This window comes from Stegostoma tigrinum, chromosome 19 (genome assembly GCF_030684315.1).
Source record: "Stegostoma tigrinum isolate sSteTig4 chromosome 19, sSteTig4.hap1, whole genome shotgun sequence".
In the NCBI taxonomy this organism is placed as follows: domain Eukaryota; kingdom Metazoa; phylum Chordata; class Chondrichthyes; order Orectolobiformes; family Stegostomatidae; genus Stegostoma; species Stegostoma tigrinum.
The window spans coordinates 47,631,635-47,650,462 of record NC_081372.1 but is presented as its reverse complement, the minus strand read 5'-3'; the positions used below and the strand labels follow the sequence as shown (position 1 = coordinate 47,650,462).

Here is an 18,828-nt window from a genome sequence, read left to right as displayed (position 1 = left end):
TTTGGTCTTAATTAGTTGGTCTGTCAAGGCCCTGTCCTACATCTGATTTTGATACAGGATGAGAGGTGATAATAATTTAAACAGAAAGTCCTCTATTAAGTGGTCATTTTACCTCATGTGCAATGATGCAATCTCACACTGAGCCACACACATTGATTTACACGCAGCAAGTGCACATCCAGCCTATCTTGATTCCTCTGTTTCATTAATATTAAGACAATATATGCTCAACGGGATTGCCAGAATGCCTTGGTTACACTTTTTTTCCCAAAATAGAGATGCAGTTTAAGTAAAGGATATTAAAATGATTGTAAGACAATAGACAATGCTTAAAAGCATAAATTTATCATATTAATCACTGATTTAAATGAGTCACCTGCAAGCTGCATCCTGGAGTTTCCATGGCTGCCTGCTGCTCAGGTATGGCAGGCAAGTGCTAGCGACCATATCCAGATCGGTTTCACCTGTATCAAGAAAAGTAGCCCAGTTATCACCTCCACTGTGATTATGCCATTTTATTATCACTTTTCTTTCACTCACCAAGGTGAGGGGCTTTTATAAATCAAGGAAATTAACATTTTTACGTTAGGCACTCAATTGTCAATGTTAGGCAGTGCCCAGGTCAAATGTAACACATGGGATAGAAACTGAAGCCATTTTGACTTCACTTCAATAATCTTTCTTTGTTCTAAACTTCAAGTAATAACTTGCCATTTCTTACATCAGCAATCCTGTGACAACTCTGGGCAAGCCTGCTAACACGTTCCTATTTCATACTGGAAAAAAGCTAGATTGAGGCCAGGTAAATTCATTTCATGGCTAAAATCTTAATTATTGATTCCTGCATAGAACAAACTATGTTTTCAAAGAAAAACAGCTAGGTTTTCTGTTGCAAAATTAGATAAACCTACAACTTGAAATAGTGCCCAAATACACGTGGTAGCATACAATGCACATAATAAATATCTGTTGCATTTCTTAGCATTAACTTAGAAGGTATAGATTCAGCTATGAAGGAAGCCAGGGGCCAGTTATTGTCTACTAATGGTTGGATTGCTTTAACTCCATTGGTGCATTGTCCTGTTTCTGGGCTCAGTATTCTGGTGAATATCCTTCTAGGCTGAATATTGATTCAGCAAGTTCAGCACCAATTTTACATCACCAGCCTGATACTTGCTGGATATATTAACCTCTCAATCTTTAGTAGTGACGTACTAGTTTTGTTTTATTCTAAAAGAAAGGGTAATGAAATTGAAACAAAAGTGAGAAATGGCCACCAAATATTGTGGTGTTTACATCCGTACAATCTGTTACTTCAGAGTCCAGGTAACAATTAGGCTTCCAGGAATACAGAAGGAATTTTGTGAATTTGTTCTATTTTTAGGCAGTAAGAAGGGCTATTTTTTCCTCCATTCCACTCCCATATTGCCAATGATTTTAAAAAAGTGCATCTCAATATGGGAAAACAAACTCTCATGTAAACAAAACAAGCATCTATTTGAATAGAAACAGAAAGTGCTAAAAAATTTCAGCAGATCTTCCATCATCTTTGGAGCAAGAAAATTCCATCTTTTGATTCTTGCTGAAAATGCTACAGGGATTAAATGTGACATGTATTGAGGAATTATTTCATGTTTTGAATCCAATAAGACTCATCTTCTGAACTGACAGGATTTAGTGTCCATTAGAATATGCTGGCCTTGAGGCAAAGCCTGTAAACTACATATTAATGTGTTTTCTGGAAATCATCAAAATACACGAAGGTCTGTAATTGTAGCAGCATAATTTGCCTCTGGTCGTTGATATATATCTGTGTCAAAGCATGAAAAGATAAGGCAAGTGCCACATAGCTGAATAAATTGTTGATTTACTTTTACTAATAAAGGATTTTAGAATAAAAATGCACAAATAGTTTAAAGCAGGAAAACTACAATTGAATATAGAAAATGGAACTGAATTAGAACAGAAAACTGAAAAAAACTCCCAGCCCCAATGGAAAGGAAAATGATATTCCTGATAAATATATTCGTTTCCATTCCTAATTTGTTGAAAGCAACATAAACAGTCCAGCTGGTGATACTGTTGATATGTGCTTACCAAGATCTAGTTTCTCACAGAGTTTTCCAAGGCCTTGAAGCTCAGCTAACTGTAGTTTGTAGGAGAGTGTGTGGCTATAAATAGGCCCAGCCTTTGCACTGACAGGGGCTTGGCTGACTAAAGATTCGGTCACCTTTGGCAAAATGTTTTTCGAAACTCTGCTTCTCAGGAAATCACCACAGGTGTCTGCCAGCCTGCATAGCACCTGTAAAACAAAACAGAAACCCTTCAATGTCCTGTAGTTTCTTTTCATTCAAGGTTGGGAAATAACCCATCAAATTCTGATATCCTGAAGTATTTGCAAATATTTCATAAGAAAGTCTGGATAAAACAAATCCCTCTTGTCTCATTTTAATGTAAAACATGTGAGATGCATAAATTCACCAAAGATACAGAATAGGTAACATCAATTTACCTGGAATGCCCTGAGAACAACGAGGGGATCATCATTGGTCAATCTCTGCACAAAAGGACTCCACACCCGGTGTACCATTGGGAGTAGTTCATTTACATTATTCTGGAGAACAACCGCACACAGTTCCAAAACATCCAATACCTGTAAGGAAAGAAATATTGCATTACTGAAGAATTAAAGGAAGTGTACATATTTAAAAGGACCTCAAAATAAACTCTTCACATTCATGGTAGTTCAGAAAACAAGAGTTCAGTATTAAAAGTATTTTGTTAAGGTAGTTCATTTTGTTTTACTCAGTTCCTTCCATTATGTGATATTTAAATCTATAGCGTTTGTTGCTTTGACTGTTTGGTCATTATAGTGCAGAAGATTACTTGAGTCTGCAAGTTAATGCCAGCTGTCTGTGGAACAATCCAGTCAGGACTATTCAATAAGGTATCCAGCAAGTATCAGGCTGGTTAAGTAATATCTGAACTTGCTCAATCATCCAGTTGTAATAGTCGGTCGAGAAGGATATTAGCCAGAACACCGAGCCCAGAAGCAGGGGCAATACGCTAATGGAATTAAAGCAATCTAATCATTAGTAGCTAGTTATTGGAAATGGCCTTCAAGTCTCTAACTTATTCAAACCTGCCGTAATCCTAAATACACTATTAAATTTCCTTGACTCTGTAGAGAACACCACCACCTAACCTTGCAAGTAAAATCTTTCATCATTTTAGTGGAACTTCATCTGCATCCTCTCAAGGACCTGTATGTTCTTTCCTAAATGTACCAACCAGAACTGAATGCAATTTTCCATTTCTGGCTTAAACAAAATTTTCTGAAGGTTCAGTTACTTGATTCTGTTTATGAAGTCCGAGGTCCCCGGTGCTTTGCCAATTCCTCTGTCAATGACCTAGACTTTTGCAGAGTCAGAAGGAATCCAGAGCCATAAAAATCATCGGTGGGATCAGACCAGAGCATCTGCTGCCATTAATAATATAAAAAAAAAGGTGCAGGAAGAGAGACTGCACCCAGCTTTCTCAACTCATCCAGCTCCATACAGTGGTAGGTATCTTCTACTAATTTTTGCAGTATTCAGCCAGCTTCTCCATGATTTTGGAGGAGTTGAGAATAGTTTGAATTTGGGAACATTTTCAAAGGCAAGATCAAAAGGTGTTCCCTGTGCCTCTTCCATGCCAAATCATTTCCTTGCCCAGTGCCTTGAATGGCCAGAGAGCCAAGGCATTTTCAAAGGGATTATGTGAGTTTGTTTATGCAGGTCCAAAGAACTGTTATGTTTACTTGATTGACAGCTCTATGAACTCTATATTTCTGATTACCTTTTGTCAGCGTCTCAATGTTTTTGAGCACATGTTTAAGAGGTGTCAAATGCTTAAAGTTTTGGTTATAGGCACCCTGATGGCCTTTCACATTGACATGTATACGGTTTAGAGATTTATATGATGGAGAGAGACAGCTTTTGTACTATGAGCATGTGGGAAGGAAGAGGATGAGCCATTTTCTTGTGGGTGCCCCTGATAGGCGAGGGCCACTCTCCAGTACTAGCAGTCCCCTAACCTTACCACTGTTTTAAACAGTTTGAATAAAAAGAAACAAATTTCCCCTTTCCACCCACTAGCCATGCAAATCCTCTTGCAGTTCTGAAGAAATATCAAAACTTTAACTCTACTTTCTTTTCACAGATGCTGCCAAAACGAAGTTCCTCCAGCAATTTCTGTATCTGTTTCAGATTTCCAGCATATGCAGCTCTTTGTTTTATGAAACTGTTTTGTGGCATGGGTAGTGTAATACTGGAGTCAACTAACCCTTATTTGTTTACATACTGAGGGGAGAGATCATGAGATGAGAGAAGGAGGACACCAGAGAAAGATCTAAGCAAACACCTAACGCACCGGTTGGGACCATTAGGAAACGTTTGGTCCAGTGAGTTAGAAGAGAGAGAAGAAGCAAGGAAGATGGTTTTGATTCTTGCCAACAGAATGCTCTTAAGCTCTGTGCACGTTATTAAACACTCGGGTAAATGCAGCACAAGAAAGTTGTCTAAATCAAGAGCTTGTGCTGAAGAGCAGCTGGGAGTTATCTTTGTATTCTAGAATTATTTTGAAATAATGAACAGTTCTAGGAATGGACAGCAATATCTGTTAATGATTTATATGATTCAACCAGATTTGGTCATACATGAATAAACTAGTTTTGTCATCGGCATTCAAACTTGCATCCCCTGTTCTTAAAGGAGTGGAAATGAGTTACATACTGAGGGAAAAACTAGGGACAGACAGCAGTGGTTTTAATGTTTAATTTAAATATATATTTTCAAACATATGGCCTGGTCATAATGATCAAAATGGAGAAGGGCTATAGATTGAAAACTGAAATTATTAAAATAAATTAGAGGTACCATCCATCACATAGACGCCTTGAAAATTAACACATCTGTGTTAGACAATGTGGTTCTTTACTTGGGCTACACAGTCTCAGGACTAACTTGTCTCAGTCCTTTTACAAGAAACAGGCTAGACAGCATGGAAGGTTGGGAGCATTCACACCAGCTCTTCATTCCCACCCCTAACAATTTTCTTTTGAAGCATCAGATTGAGCAAGTTATTACAATTTCTATTTTAGAACTAACTCAATAACATTGAGTTTCACTCCATTCTAATCCAATCTTTCATTGATGATAACTATGCAGATTAGAATTCTCTAAAAGCAAATTACAGCGTGTTTATTATGGTGAGATTCTTAGGCCATAAAGTGCAACATGTTAGAAAACTAATAGTACTAATTTGCTTGTTCACAAAACTGTTGTTTTAACTCACTAATGCCATCTTTCCTAAATGGGAAGTTATTTTGCATGACTGACAAAATTCAGAAATTAAATAAAAGAAACATTAAAGTTAATAGAACTATTCTGAGGGAATAAAAAAAAAACCTTTCGTTTGCACAATTGAACACTTAATTTGGACTATGTTTTAAAGTAATATCTAAATCAGGTTTCAATCAATACCATACGACCTGACTTAATATTGTGAGTAAAGTGCCTCTCCACTTCTAGCCTTAGTTTCACAAGAGAAAGCTGAGAATTAAAGAAAAACACCTACCAAATCCTTGAACACTTTAAAATCAAACATCAAGACAGAGAATAATACAAGACCTTTAGCCGTAATTTAATGCTTTTGTCTGACAGAAGGTGAATGCACCTCTCCATCACATCTTTAGCAATCTGGATATGAGCAGGTAGGTCCTTTTTCACATCAGGGTGGTCAGAGCCAATGTCAGGTTCCAGTTGATCAGGGATTTCACATTCTAAAACAGAGCATAAATATGCATTAAAAAATTAAATTTCACCTACAGTGTTTAAAAACAAAACTGCCATTCACAAGGGTGGATGGTTGAATAACAGATTCAACATTTGAAACAGTGATAGGATCAAGTTAATAGGTGCTGATCTTTCACATTCACAGATAAATCAGACCAAAAATAACAAAGTTACTGCTCCAACATCAGACATTCCAGCTCCCTAGTTACTTAGAAGTATCGTGGAATTCATATTTTCGATTAATGGCCTTGTTTGTGTAATGACAACCAAAACCATAGAAAACTAGAAGTTGCTGGGCTGGAAAAGGTTACAGGTAGAGGGACAGAGAAATTTGAAAACAAGGAGAATTTTTAAAAATCAGCTATTGGTGGATCTAGAGCCAAAATGGGACTAGAAGTGCAGGGCTGCTGGATGAATGGAAGTTTATCTGACTGAGGACACGTGCAGAAACATTTTGGACAATCTCAGATTTACAGAGAGTGCAAGGTGGGATGCCAGCTAGAAGAGGACTGGAATAGCTAAGATTAGAATTAATAAAAGCATGGATGAGGGTTTTAGTAACATAAGGTTATATCGGCACATTGTCTAGGAAGTGTTGCAGGTTGAACTAGAATGTCTTGTTAATTGACAGGATCTCAGTTACCTTAGTTCTGGGTAAAGAGAGCATGCCAAGATTTAAACAACATGGCTTCTCACCAGATAGTAGTTATGATGAGGGAAGGAGTCAATAGCTAAGGAACAGAGTTTGTGGTTAAGTCTGATGACAGCAAATCTAATATTCCCAATATTTAATCGAAAGAAATTTCTGTAATAAGTTAGGCCAGTTGATTGCCCAACTGCAATGCACACAAATTTGTTAAGTAATTTTAGTCTAACCTATCCAGTGGAAAACTAAGGAGATTGAGTTGCCTGTGTATTTTGCACCAATCTATCCTAACTTCATTGAATTCAATGGAGAGTAAAAGTGGGGCACTGCAAAATGAATCAGTGCTCTGATCTCGGCGGTTTTCTGCTGGATAATGTCCTTCAAGCAGAGAAAGCTATAAGGGGGCTTGGAAGAAGTGCTTAAAATCATGAAAGATTTAGATTAAGCAAAAGTAAACTGTTTCCAGTGGCTGAAGGGTTGGTAGCATAAGGAAACAAAATTTAAGTAAATGGCTAAGAAAAAGAGGTGGGTCGAAGGGCCTATTGCTATGCAGTATGTTTCTACATTCTATGTTGACAAAAAGTCTTCAATGCAACAAGCCTCCTGACTGACAGGACAATCATGCAGATTCAACAGTCGGCTCCTAAAGGAAATCAGGAAAAATACTGAAGGACAAAAATTTGGAGGCATATGAGCAGATTGGTGGAGTGAAACTAACTGGACTACTCAGTAAAAGAGTTGGCGCTGACTTGATGGCCTGAGTAGCCTCCTTCTGAGGTGTTAACGCTACGTCTCCACAAATAAGAAAGGTCACAGGATCTATAAAGTGGGCTTCTGATCTAATCAGAAGCTTCATCACTGAACCTCCAATTCTGTCTGGAGTTGTCAGCCTATCAGAGGCTGGCAGCTTGCAAAGGTGAAAGAGCATTGCTGGAGGCTAATGTAGAGTTGCACCACTGAGAAAATAAGTGTTTGGTTATTTTTTATTGGGGGGTGGTTACTTGCAAGTTTGTTCAAGGCGGAAAGAAGGGTCCAAAGCAAGGTTGGCTATTAGGGGCCACTTCCCTGCTTTTTCATTCATGCCCCAAACTGTCCTCAGGTCAGGGAAAATAGGATGACCCAGCCAACCCTGGATACTGCAACTCTGTTTACCATACCCAGAAAACACAGTTTCTTTTCTTGACTGTTGGAAAGGCAGTTAACTTGAGCTGGTAGAGAGTTAAGGCCCTTAAGAGAACGTTAACTGACTACTTATGGACCTCATTGGTGACAGGGAGAGATAGTTACTTACAGATATCTCACTCACAACTTAATTGCTACGGTGGCAGGAAGGGGGAAAAGAGATTCACTTGAGGACCAACCCACCCAATTATTTTCACTTTCTGCCATCTCCAATAAGGGAAAAAGAGCATTCATAGTTTTGTTTGTCTCATGATGTGGCCTTCTGTCCAGGACAGCTGTCTGAAGACGACATGTCAACACTAAATCATATAAAACTTAATATTCAGTATAAACAACATGGATTAGCAGAGGCTATATTACAATTGACAAACCAATAATTCTACTGCATCCCTTCTCAGCAGTACACAGAACATCTGGCTAAATAACTGGTGGAAATGGACTGTTAGATGAAGTATGGCTGATTAGGAGGCAGGAAACATAAAACACAAGTAAGTTAATTAGGGATAATGGGAACTGCAGATGCTGGAGAATTCCAAGATAATAAAATGTGAGGCTGGATGAACACAGCAGGCCAAGCAGCATCTCAGGAGCACAAAAGCTGACGTTTCGGGCCTAGACCCTTCATCAGAGAGGGGGATGGGGAGAGGGAACTGGAATAAATAGGGAGAGACGGGGAGGCGGACCGAAGATGGAGAGTAAAGAAGATAGGTGGAGAGAGTGTAGGTGGGGAGGTAGGGAGGGGATAGGTCAGTCCAGGGAAGACGGACAGGTCAAGGAGGTGGGATGAGGTTAGTAGGTAGCTGGGGGTGTGGCTTGGGGTGGGAGGAAGGGATGGGTGAGAGGAAGAACCGGTTAGGGAGGCAGAGACAGGTTGGACTGGTTTTGGGATGCAGTGGGTGGTGGGGAAGAGCTGGGCTGGTTGTGTGGTGCAGTGGGGGGAGGGGACGAACTGGGCTGGTTCAGGGATGCAGTAGGGGAAGGGGAGATTTTGAAACTGGTGAAGTCCACATTGATACCATATGGCTGCAGGGTTCCCAGGCGGAATATGAGTTGCTGTTCCTGCAACCTTCGGGTGGCATCATTGTGGCAGTGCAGGAGGCCCATGATGGATATGTCATCTAGAGAATGGGAGGGGGAGTGGAAATGGTTTGCGACTGGGAGGTGCAGTTGTTTGTTGCGAACTGAGCGGAGGTGTTCTGCAAAGCGGTCCCCAAGCCTCCGCTTGGTTTCCCCAATGTAGAGGAAGCCGCACCGGGTACAGTGGATGCAGTATACCACATTGGCAGATGTGCAGGTGAACCTCTGCTTAATGTGGAATGTTATCTTGGGGCCTGGGATGGGGGTGAGGGAGGAGGTGTGGGGACAAGTGTAGCATTTCCTGCGGTTGCAGGGGAAGGTGCCGGGTGTGGTGGGGTTGGAGGGCAGTGTGGAGCGAACAAGGGAGTCACGGAGAGAGAGGTCTCTCCGGAAAGCAGACAGGGGTGGGGATGGAAAAATGTCTTGGGTGGTGGGGTCGGATTGTAAATGGCGGAAGTGTCGGAGGATAATGCGTTGTATCCGGAGGTTGGTAGGGTGGTGTGTGAGAACGAGGGGGATCCTCTTGGGGCGGTTGTGGGGTGTGAGGGATGTGTTGCGGGAAATACGGGAGACGCGGTCAAGGGCGTTCTCGATCACTGTGGGGGGAAAGTTGCGGTCCTTAAAGAACTTGGACATCTGGGATGTGCGGGAGTGGAATGTCTTATCGTGGGAGCAGATGCGGCAGAGGCGGAGGAATTGGGAATAGGGGATGGAATTTTTCCAGGAGGGTGAGTGGGAGGAGGTGTATTCCAGGCAGCTGTGGGAGTTGGTGGGCTTGAAATGGACATCAGTTACAAGCTGGTTGCCTGAGATGGAGACTGAGAGGTCCAGGAAGGTGAGGGATATGCTGGAGATGGCCCAGGTGAACTGAAGGTTGGGGTGGAAGGTGTTGGTGAAGTGGATGAACTGTTCGAGCTCCTCTGGGGAGCAAGAGGCGGCGCCGATACAGTCATCAATGTACCGGAGGAAGAGGTGGGGTCTGGGCACCCGCATGGGCCCCAGCTATGCCTGCCTCTTTGTAGGTTACGTGGAAGAGTCCCTCTTCCGCACCTACACAGGCCCCAAACTTTACATTAAGCAGAGGTTCACCTGCACATCTGCCAATGTGGTATACTGCATCCACTGTACCCGGTGCGGCTTCCTCTACATTGGGGAAACCAAGCGGAGGCTTGGGGACCGCTTTGCAGAACACCTCCGCTCAGTTCGCAACAAACAACTGCACCTCCCAGTCGCAAACCATTTCCACTCCCCCTCCCATTCTTTAGATGACATGTCCATCATGGGCCTCCTGCACTGCCACAATGATGCCACCCGAAGGTTGCAGGAACAGCAACTCATATTCCGCTTGGGAACCCTGCAGCCATATGGTATCAATGTGGACTTCACCAGTTTCAAAATCTCCCCTTCCCCTACTGCATCCCTAAACCAGCCCAGTTCGTCCCCTCCCCCCACTGCACCACACAACCAGCCCAGCTCTTCCCCTCCACCCACTGCATCCCAAAACCAGTCCAACCTGTCTCTGCCTCCCTAACCTGTTCTTCCTCTCACCCATCCCTTCCTCCCACCCCAAGCCGCACCCCCATCTACCTACTAACCTCATCCCACCTCCTTGACCTGTCCGTCTTCCCTGGACTGATCTATCCCCTCCCTACCTCCCCACCTATACTCTCTCCACCTATCTTCTTTACTCTCCATCTTCGGTCCGCCTCCCCCTCTCTCCCTATTTATTCCAGTTCCCTCTCCCCATCCCCCTCTCTGATGAAGGGTCTAGGCCCGAAACGTCAGCTTTTGTGCTCCTGAGATGCTGCTTGGCCTGCTGTGTTCATCCAGCCTCACATTTTATTATCTTAAGTTAATTAGGGGACTGCACAACTCTGATATGGATAATCCTCTCAGTATTGCTGCCAATAATTCACAGTTCAAAAGTTAAAGCATAAAAATGGTTCAACAACTATGGAAGGTGAAACAGTTGAGAAGAAGTAGACAGCAATGGGGTATGTTGAAATGACAGAAGATTGTAGAAATGCCAGTGAACATTTGAAAAGGGATTAAAAGGGTTCAATCCAAATCAGTTACTCAGTCATTGCAGCCAACAGCTAATGGTTGGGTTAATCACAGGATAAGCTTTTTTGAAGAGAGCTGAAGTACTTTACAAGTAAGAACCAAAATTGTAACAACAAAATTATTCAGTCTATTGAGAAACGCAATACTATAAAGCCAAATCTTGCAGCATGGTCTTCAGAGCATCAAGCAGCTATATAGATGTGACTAGATCACAATCTCCTAAGCGGTAGCAGGTTAACTAAACCATGCATATATTGAGAATGTTGGCATCTATTGCATTAGAGATAAACGAAACGTCTTGATTATGTGAAAAAGCAATTCTTGGCCAGGAACTACCTGTTTTGTCCAAATCAATATCTTCAACTTTCCCTTCAGCCAAATTCTTCTGCTTCTGATATTCCTTCAAAAAGCAATGGATCTCTTCCGCTGTGATAGCAGACCTATTGGCCTTATTGTGAGCTTTCTCTTCTTTCTGAACAAGATGCTTAGGTGGAAACCAGTGAGCTATTTTGTGACAAAAATGTATAAGTTATTTTGTTATGGAATCTCTCATTAATATTTGATTAATTAAAAGGTTTCCACATTCAGCTTTTCCCAAGTTTTGTCTGACCATTAAAATGGTGATGGATTAAACATTCTTCCCACCCAGCATTTTTGTATTTGGCTTGTGGTTTTGCATCATACGCTTTCTGTTGCTAATCTTCCCCATTTACCTGGATTTGGGACTGGCATCAATAAATGATAGGTTCCCTAAACCAGTAGCTCTGTTAGTTGAAAGGCTTCTACCAGTCAAAATTTGAAAAAAGTCTATTAAATGATGTTTTCAGATGCCACAGTTAAATCAGGCCACAAATTATAAATATATGACAGGAAGTAAGGCAATAGCTATGTAGAGAATTCACTTCTGTGTTGAATTTCTACCATCATAAAATTATAGTGGCCATTTGTAATGACAGTAGACTTTTGAGATATATTGGATAACTTCCACAAACTTTGTCTTTTTAAAACATCTGGTTATTTTAATTTAGGGTGAATACTTTTGGATAGTAGTTATCAAATTATTGGAAATATAAGAATATAGGCTGTTTGATAGACAGCAAAGAATCACCCAGGCAATTATAACTCTGCCAGTTTCCCATTTGACATGGTCAGGCGGTGCATCAAAAGAATGAAGGAGGCAGGCTGCCATTGGTAGTCAGGTCAGAAGTCATGTCACAAATTTTCCATCAATATTTCCCACAAGAACTGAATGCGAATTCCACTCCTGATTCTACGGAGCTAGTAACACAGTAGATATCGGGCATTATACAGAGCGGCAGTAGCAGAGGGTTAAAATCCTAGAAGTTTCCCAGAAGTAGGAGAGACAGTGGGGCAGAAGTAATGTCACTAGACTTGTAATCTGGAGCCCTAAACTCACACGAAAGAAGCTGATGGAAAGTGAATACAAATTGAAATTGAAAGCTACTCAGTAATGGTGGCCATGACACCATCATCAAGTGTTGTAAAAACTCCCCCTGAAGGGTCACCTAACCCGAAACGTTAACTCTGTTTTCTCCTTCACAGATGCTGCCAGACCCGCTAAGCTTTTCCAGCAACTTTGCTTTTGTTGTTGCAAAACTCCTCCTCCTTACTAATTTCGTTGAAAGAAAGAATTCTGATCCCTTACCTGGTCTGGCTGATGTGCGACTCTGGACCCACTGTAATGTGGTTGACACTTAACTGGCCTCTGAATTGGCCTAGCAAGACACTAAGTTCAAGGGCAATTACGGATGAGAAAGAAATGCTTATTCTGCCAATGATACCCACATTCCATGAAAGAACACACAAACTCAAATGTCATTCAAAATGAAAATAAGTCTTACTTACGTAGCATCTTTCAAGGCTTCAGGTTCCCTTTACACCACCAGTTGCAGATCTGCTTTCAGTGCCTAAGCCCAAAGTTCTGAAATTCTCTTCCTGAACCTCCAGACCTATATTCCCTCTCTCCAGGAATTCTTTAAAATTTATTGTTGATAAAGCTATTGGACATTTACCCCCATGCCTCAGGTTGCTTGGTGTCAAGATTTGTTTGATAATCAATTGCCCTTTGAAACGCTTTGAGAATTGTACTACTTTAAAAGGTTCAAGTTGTTACTGTTGTACAACTTATTTCTTTACTTGTGCTCCATGCCCTAAACTATAAATCTCAAAATCTTGCTGTTCTTTTTTATTTCATACACCTGTTTGTAGAGCTGGACAGATTAGTAGACCTATTAGCTATTTCTACCATTAGACTTGTTTAAAATAATATTGATGATCACATCAGTAATAGCAACAGCAAAACCTGGAAGTTCAGATCAGTTAGACTCCATAAAGAGAAACGGGAGTTTCTGTCATTTACAAGTCCACAGCCTTCATTACAACTGGAGACTACAAGATAAACTAGTGTTTGACGCATAGGGCTGCAGCTATAAAACTTTGTTTACTGGTGGCTGCGTAGATCTCAAAATTCTACAGACTTTAATGATATAGTCATATTCCAATGTGGATTTTAGTTGAGCCAAATTGAACTCATTATTGCTTGAGGCCAATTCTGTAAGGAGGGATGACCTTTAAGACACAAATGACATTGCATTTATTTTGTGTTTTTAAACTTTGAAATTTAAGAAAAAGGGTGACCAAATTCATAATCCACTCAACTACCACTTATACATCATTGGATCAGAATGAGTAATTACTCTCTCCAGCCACAATAATAGATAGTGCCATTAATACTGAGTTTTATAGTTCATATTAGATTTAAAAAGTAGTATCTTTTGTAAGTCAAATTTGTATCACCACCTCCGGCGATAAAGATTTGGCTATTAGGCTGGAAATTGGTTTCTTACCTCAAATTGTCTTAATATTTAAACAAAATTGCCATGTTTATTGGAAAAGAAAAAAATCCACTAAATTGTTGGAAACTTTTGCCCTTGCAGCCGAATGTTTCACACTATTCGATCTCAATTATTGGTGATGAGTAATGATAAAAAGTGTGTCACATTCCAATATCAGTTGATATACCTTCACCCATAACAACATACCTAAAGCTGTCATTAGCGAATGGAGGACATTGAAAATCAGTTGAGCCTTTTCATTGTGGTAATGATCAAGAGACAGCAGCACATCCTGAATCACATCATCAACCAAAGGCAGCAGACCGGCATCAGAATAGCTAAACATGACACTAATAACACGAGGTGTGTGAGGATTTAGAGTTAATCTTCTCAGGTTGAGGGAAATAGTATTCACTAGATAGTCGGAATTCAGATTTATCAACTCTTTAAGTGAATCATAGCCACAGGCTTCGCAAAGATCTACTAATGTCCTTGTGGCTGTTTGATTAATAAGCAAAGTTTCAGCTCCAACTTTTTCTATCACTGGGTAAAGAGAAGTCATTAAAAGCTGACGAAATTCCTTATTTAGCACATGAGCAAAAGAGCCAATTCCTTCAAGTTGGATGCAGATTTGCCAGATATTACTGTTCATAGTGTGAACAGTTAGACTTTGGCTTGTGTGAAGGCAATCACTGTAGAATCCTTTAGTAAAACCCTGAAATGTTGGTTGGTTTATACTGAGGCCAGTCTCATGCTCTGATTCAATATTGGTTACCAAATGCCAGTTAGCCCTGCTTGTGTACTCCTCGATAATGGAAGTCACGATCGCTTTAAGATCAGCTGCACTAACAGGGGTTTCTCTTTCATGTAGAACATCCACATCTAACCCTGCAGCCCCCAACAACATTTCATTAATCACCAAAGCAGCCTGTTTCCTGTATACCACTGACTCTTGGTAGAGGTCCATGAAATGATCCACAACCAGATAGAGATTGCCATAGTAACCTAAAACTCTGCAAGTCTGCTGCAGCAGTGCAAATACACATTCTTCTGTAAAATGCTTGAAGTATTTTCTCTGCATAGAGGGCTTGTCTCCCATTTTTGAGTGATCCCAGCCAGGTAAAAAGCACATTTGATGCTGTAGATCATCGGCTTCAGCATTCAAACGTCTCTCTTCTACAATTCTCACATCAGTGACATCCAGCTCTAGGATTTGCATCAATGCTTTTGAAAGACGGCCAAGGTGAACAGTTGAATTTAATACAACATTCACTTTGGGTCCTAATAACTTTAAGTAGCCAAGTAATAAACCCAAGGATTTCATTTTGCTCTGGTCATCCAGAGTTCTCATAAGTCTTGGAAGAGCGGTTGTGAGCGCATGCAAGTTTTCGGACAGCACATCTGTAAAATCTTTGTTCTCGCATATCACACACAGCTCAGTGACATTTCTCAAAACTTGACTGCATCTGGTATGTACCTCTGGTCTCTCATCACCCACGAGGCCCACCAGAACTTCCAGCAAGTAGCCAATGGATTGTTTCAGTGATTTGTTACAATAAGACAGCAAATGGTAGACTAGTTCAACCAATTCCAACCTTACTTTCCAATGTGGGTTGCCAGCTGCACAACTGCAGAGTTTTCGTAACAATATGTCTAGTTTGTTTGCAGTGTTTTTCACCCATTCTGGTTTCCTGCAGATTACAAGCTCAGCAAGCTTACTGCCCTCTGCAAACAGCTTTTTCTTGTCATGATGATTTTTGGATACTTGGTCATTGGCCATGACTAAGCCCACCAGCTTATACCAAACCTTGATAGCATAGGATGTTACTAAGTGACCCTGTTTAACATCTCCAGAAATTATGCGTGACATTCCCAAAGTGATTCCTGGCAAAAATGATGCAAATGCATCTCCAACTTGCATATGACCACTGTTGTCAAAAGAACAGTGCATATCTGGGCAATCACACTGTAATGTCAAGACCAGCAAACACTTCAGGGCAAGGATTTGAAGCTGTCTTGATTTTTCATGTTCGGCTATGTCTAAAAGCAGAGAAATAATAAATCCTTGGGTAGGAAGCATATGTGGCTGGTACAGGCATAGCACAATGTCACCATATGCTGAATGAAGCAGGGCAATGAAACTTTGGACAACGGCCATTTTAAGCTCCTCTGAGATAATGGCCAGCTTTCCATGGTTTCCCGGTGAGGACAAGCAAAGAGAAAGTTCAGAGAAGATGTCACAAAGTTGTTGCTGATTCTGCACACACGTTCTAGAAATTACAAAATAAATGCACTCCACTACACTTTGGACGAATCTTTCTTGCTTCAGTCCAGGTGTCCTCAATGAAAATCTTAGTGGAAACAAGACATACTCCTGCAATTCCTGTAATGCAGCATCTCCGACTTTCTGCAGCTGAGACTGAAGGCACTGTATGTTGCTGACAGTTTGTTCCTTTGTTATCTTAACACAAATCGGACGCAAGGCACTAAAAGCTTCTTTTGGGGTATGAAAGATGGCCATCATCAACTGACTACTGCATTTATTGCTTTATCACCCTGTAAAACAGAAACAGAATTTTATGTTCAATTTGCTGAACCTTTCACAAACACACATTCAAATAAAAAATACTCAATGTTATTAAACAGCAGGTAGTAATGCTATTTAGATGAAGTGACAAGATGTACTGAATGGCTAATCATGTTGTTAATGGAATAATGCGTACGTAACTGTTACAATAGCTGCTGTAGCCTAAAATCAGTAAAATTCTAATGAAGGCAGCCACAATATTACGGGATCAGCAAACATCTTAGTTCTGCTTAAGTACGGTGTAGCTGTACAGTCCAGTGAATATACTGAACACAGTCCACAGAATTTAAATAATTAATAATTAATTGAGATGGATCCAGACTCCTCACTCTTCTGTAGACTTTAGGTGTGGATCCAGACTCCTCACTCACCAGTATCCTGCTGATGTGGATACAGATTCCCTCACTCTCCAGTATACTATAGACATAGATACAGGCTCCTCGCTATCTAATACTACATAGGTATGGATAAAAACAGAAAGAGCTACGGACGCTGTAAATCGCTGGAAAAGCTCAGCAGGTCTGGCAGTATCTGTAAAGAGAAATTAGGGTTAAGGTTCTAAGAAAGGGTCACCCGAAGCGTCAACTCTGATCTTTTTCTCTTCGTAGATGCTACCAGGCCTGTCGAGCTTTTACAACAGCTTCTGTTTCTGTTCTATAGGTGTGGATCCAGATTCCGTATTCTCCAATATACTAACATTTTGTCCAGTTGTGCTTGATGCTCCAGAGAATGACCGACGCTATTGCACATGCGCAAACTCTTGTGGCGAGGGGAAGGCATTTGCTAGTTTCTGCGCCTGCGCGTTAACGGCGGCCGCCCTGTGTCAGAAATTTCTAGATTGAATAACTATTCAAAACCCAGCGATGAGCGGATACAGCAAACTGTTAGCGGAGATTCGCTCTGCCATTGTCCCGCGACCTTTGACCCCGCCGTGAGGTTGGTGGGGTGAGAGGGCAGGCCGCCATTTTGCCGAGTTCGCTCCTGAGGGATCGATTGGGGCAGACAACAGGATTGACCGATACATACTTACATAGAAAGAGAGACACACACAGAGATGTCTTCCTTCTCCGAGTCCGCCCTCGAGAAGAAGCTTGCTGAGCTGAGTAACTCACAGCAGAGTGTGCAGACCCTCTCTCTGTGGCTCATCCATCATCGGAAACACGCAGGGATCATCGTGCACGTCTGGCACCGGGAGCTGAAGCGAGGTGAGCGGCTGGCTCACCCGAGCGGGTTTAGGCTGCTCAGTTGGACCTGTCCTGAGCCGGGGAAGGGAGGGCACTACCGCTCTCACCTGCCCGCCTCGAGGCTTCAGCGCCTCCCGTGTCTGGAACACTTCCAGTTTGAGCAGTGCATTACTCACGGAGAAAAGGGGATAATATGTTTATGTAGCACTTCGGTACATTCTTTAAAAAAAACTTCACCGCTCATGAATCCCCTTTTGAAGTTTTGAACCATTGTAACGAAAGAAACACGCATTCACATTTCTCCCGCAAGCAGCTTTTGGATGTTATTTGAGGGCTAACTACTGACTTTCTCGAGCGAGTTTCTCCATTACCCTTGGATTCAGTTTAAAGTTTCATCCTAAAGTGACAACTTTGACACTCCATTACATCCCTTAGTAATACACTGGTGTGACAGCTTGTGTGCTACAGTCACTGGCTGTGGGACCACAGATATCTTTCTCGGATGAGATTGCTGTTGAGCCATACTTGACACTTTTGTGAAGGGCGTAGGACCAAAATGTATGTTACGTTCGTTGATCAAGTTATTCTTCACTTCACGAAAAAGTGTCTGAAGCAGTTGTATTAACCTGAGTGTTAAGTGCTAGATGTTTTGTAGATTTGAAGGTTGTGATATGAAACTGTGGTTTGTTAGAAGATTAAGACTTTGGCACAGTTTCCTGTATTTAAGCTAGAATGAGTATATTTCATATTGTTTGAAAGATTATTAGTATTTGATTGGGAAAGTGAAGTTTCTGTGTTAACATTGCTTCTAATTTTCCCCAGAATGCTTATGTTGCATTAGTGGTAAATTTATTTAGACTGTCTTCCAACTATTATTTTCACTATTGTTGTATTTAATACACGTAACAATAAATGATTCAGACAATTTTGCGTAGAAAAGTGTTGAGTATAAGAAATGGGAGGAAAAGTGGGCCATTAGTTCATCATGGTGCTCTGCCATTCACTAAGATCATGGCTGATTCTTGGCTGCCATCGTGCATTCCTTCCTGATTCTTGATTCCTGCTTCCCTCAGCATTTGAACATCTATTGAGCCTTGATTCAACACTGAATTTGATAGCTCTTTGGGGCACAGAATTTGAAAGCTTCACAGCCTTCTAAATGGAGAAATTTCTCAGCTTGGCCTGAAATGACCATTACCTTTTACACTAAACTCAAGCTCTGATTCTGCATACTCTCATCTTGGCTAATAGAGTCTTTGCTTTAACCATCAAGCCCCCAAGCCCTGAAGCTTCTAGCAACCAATCTGTTGAACGAGTATCACACTGCTTCTGAAGCAATGATTTTGAAACTGATGCAAGTAATCTTTTAATGATTAATTCCTGTAAAGTATTAGGGACA

At 41.2% G+C, this 18,828-nt stretch overlaps 2 protein-coding genes across 6 annotated transcripts in view; one reads left to right on the top strand and one right to left on the bottom strand.

Annotated features, from left to right (window-relative positions):
- The window catches only part of tti1 (TELO2 interacting protein 1), a 30,296-nt gene extending 12,746 nt beyond the window's left edge, over positions 1-17,550 (bottom strand). Inside the window, exons 1-7 of one of the 4 annotated variants that reach the window (XM_048549668.2) lie at positions 17,276-17,550; positions 13,866-16,214; positions 11,140-11,307; positions 5,670-5,821; positions 2,513-2,653; positions 2,098-2,302; positions 377-464 (exon numbers count right to left, since the gene is read on the bottom strand). In XM_048549668.2, the coding sequence (XP_048405625.1) occupies positions 377-464; positions 2,098-2,302; positions 2,513-2,653; positions 5,670-5,821; positions 11,140-11,307; positions 13,866-16,182 (3,071 nt within the window). In that variant the 5' untranslated portion in view covers positions 16,183-16,214; positions 17,276-17,550. The other 3 variants (XM_048549667.2, XM_048549669.2, XR_009446939.1) reach the window with 3 other exon arrangements.
- The window catches only part of LOC125461188 (regulation of nuclear pre-mRNA domain-containing protein 1B), a 38,221-nt gene continuing 36,486 nt past the window's right edge, over positions 17,094-18,828 (top strand). Inside the window, exon 1 of one of the 2 annotated variants that reach the window (XM_048549670.2) lies at positions 17,094-17,450. In XM_048549670.2, coding sequence (XP_048405627.1) covers positions 17,300-17,450 — 151 coding nt within the window. In that variant the 5' untranslated portion in view covers positions 17,094-17,299. The remainder of the gene's footprint in view (positions 17,451-18,828) is intronic. The other variant, XM_048549671.2, reaches the window with a different exon arrangement.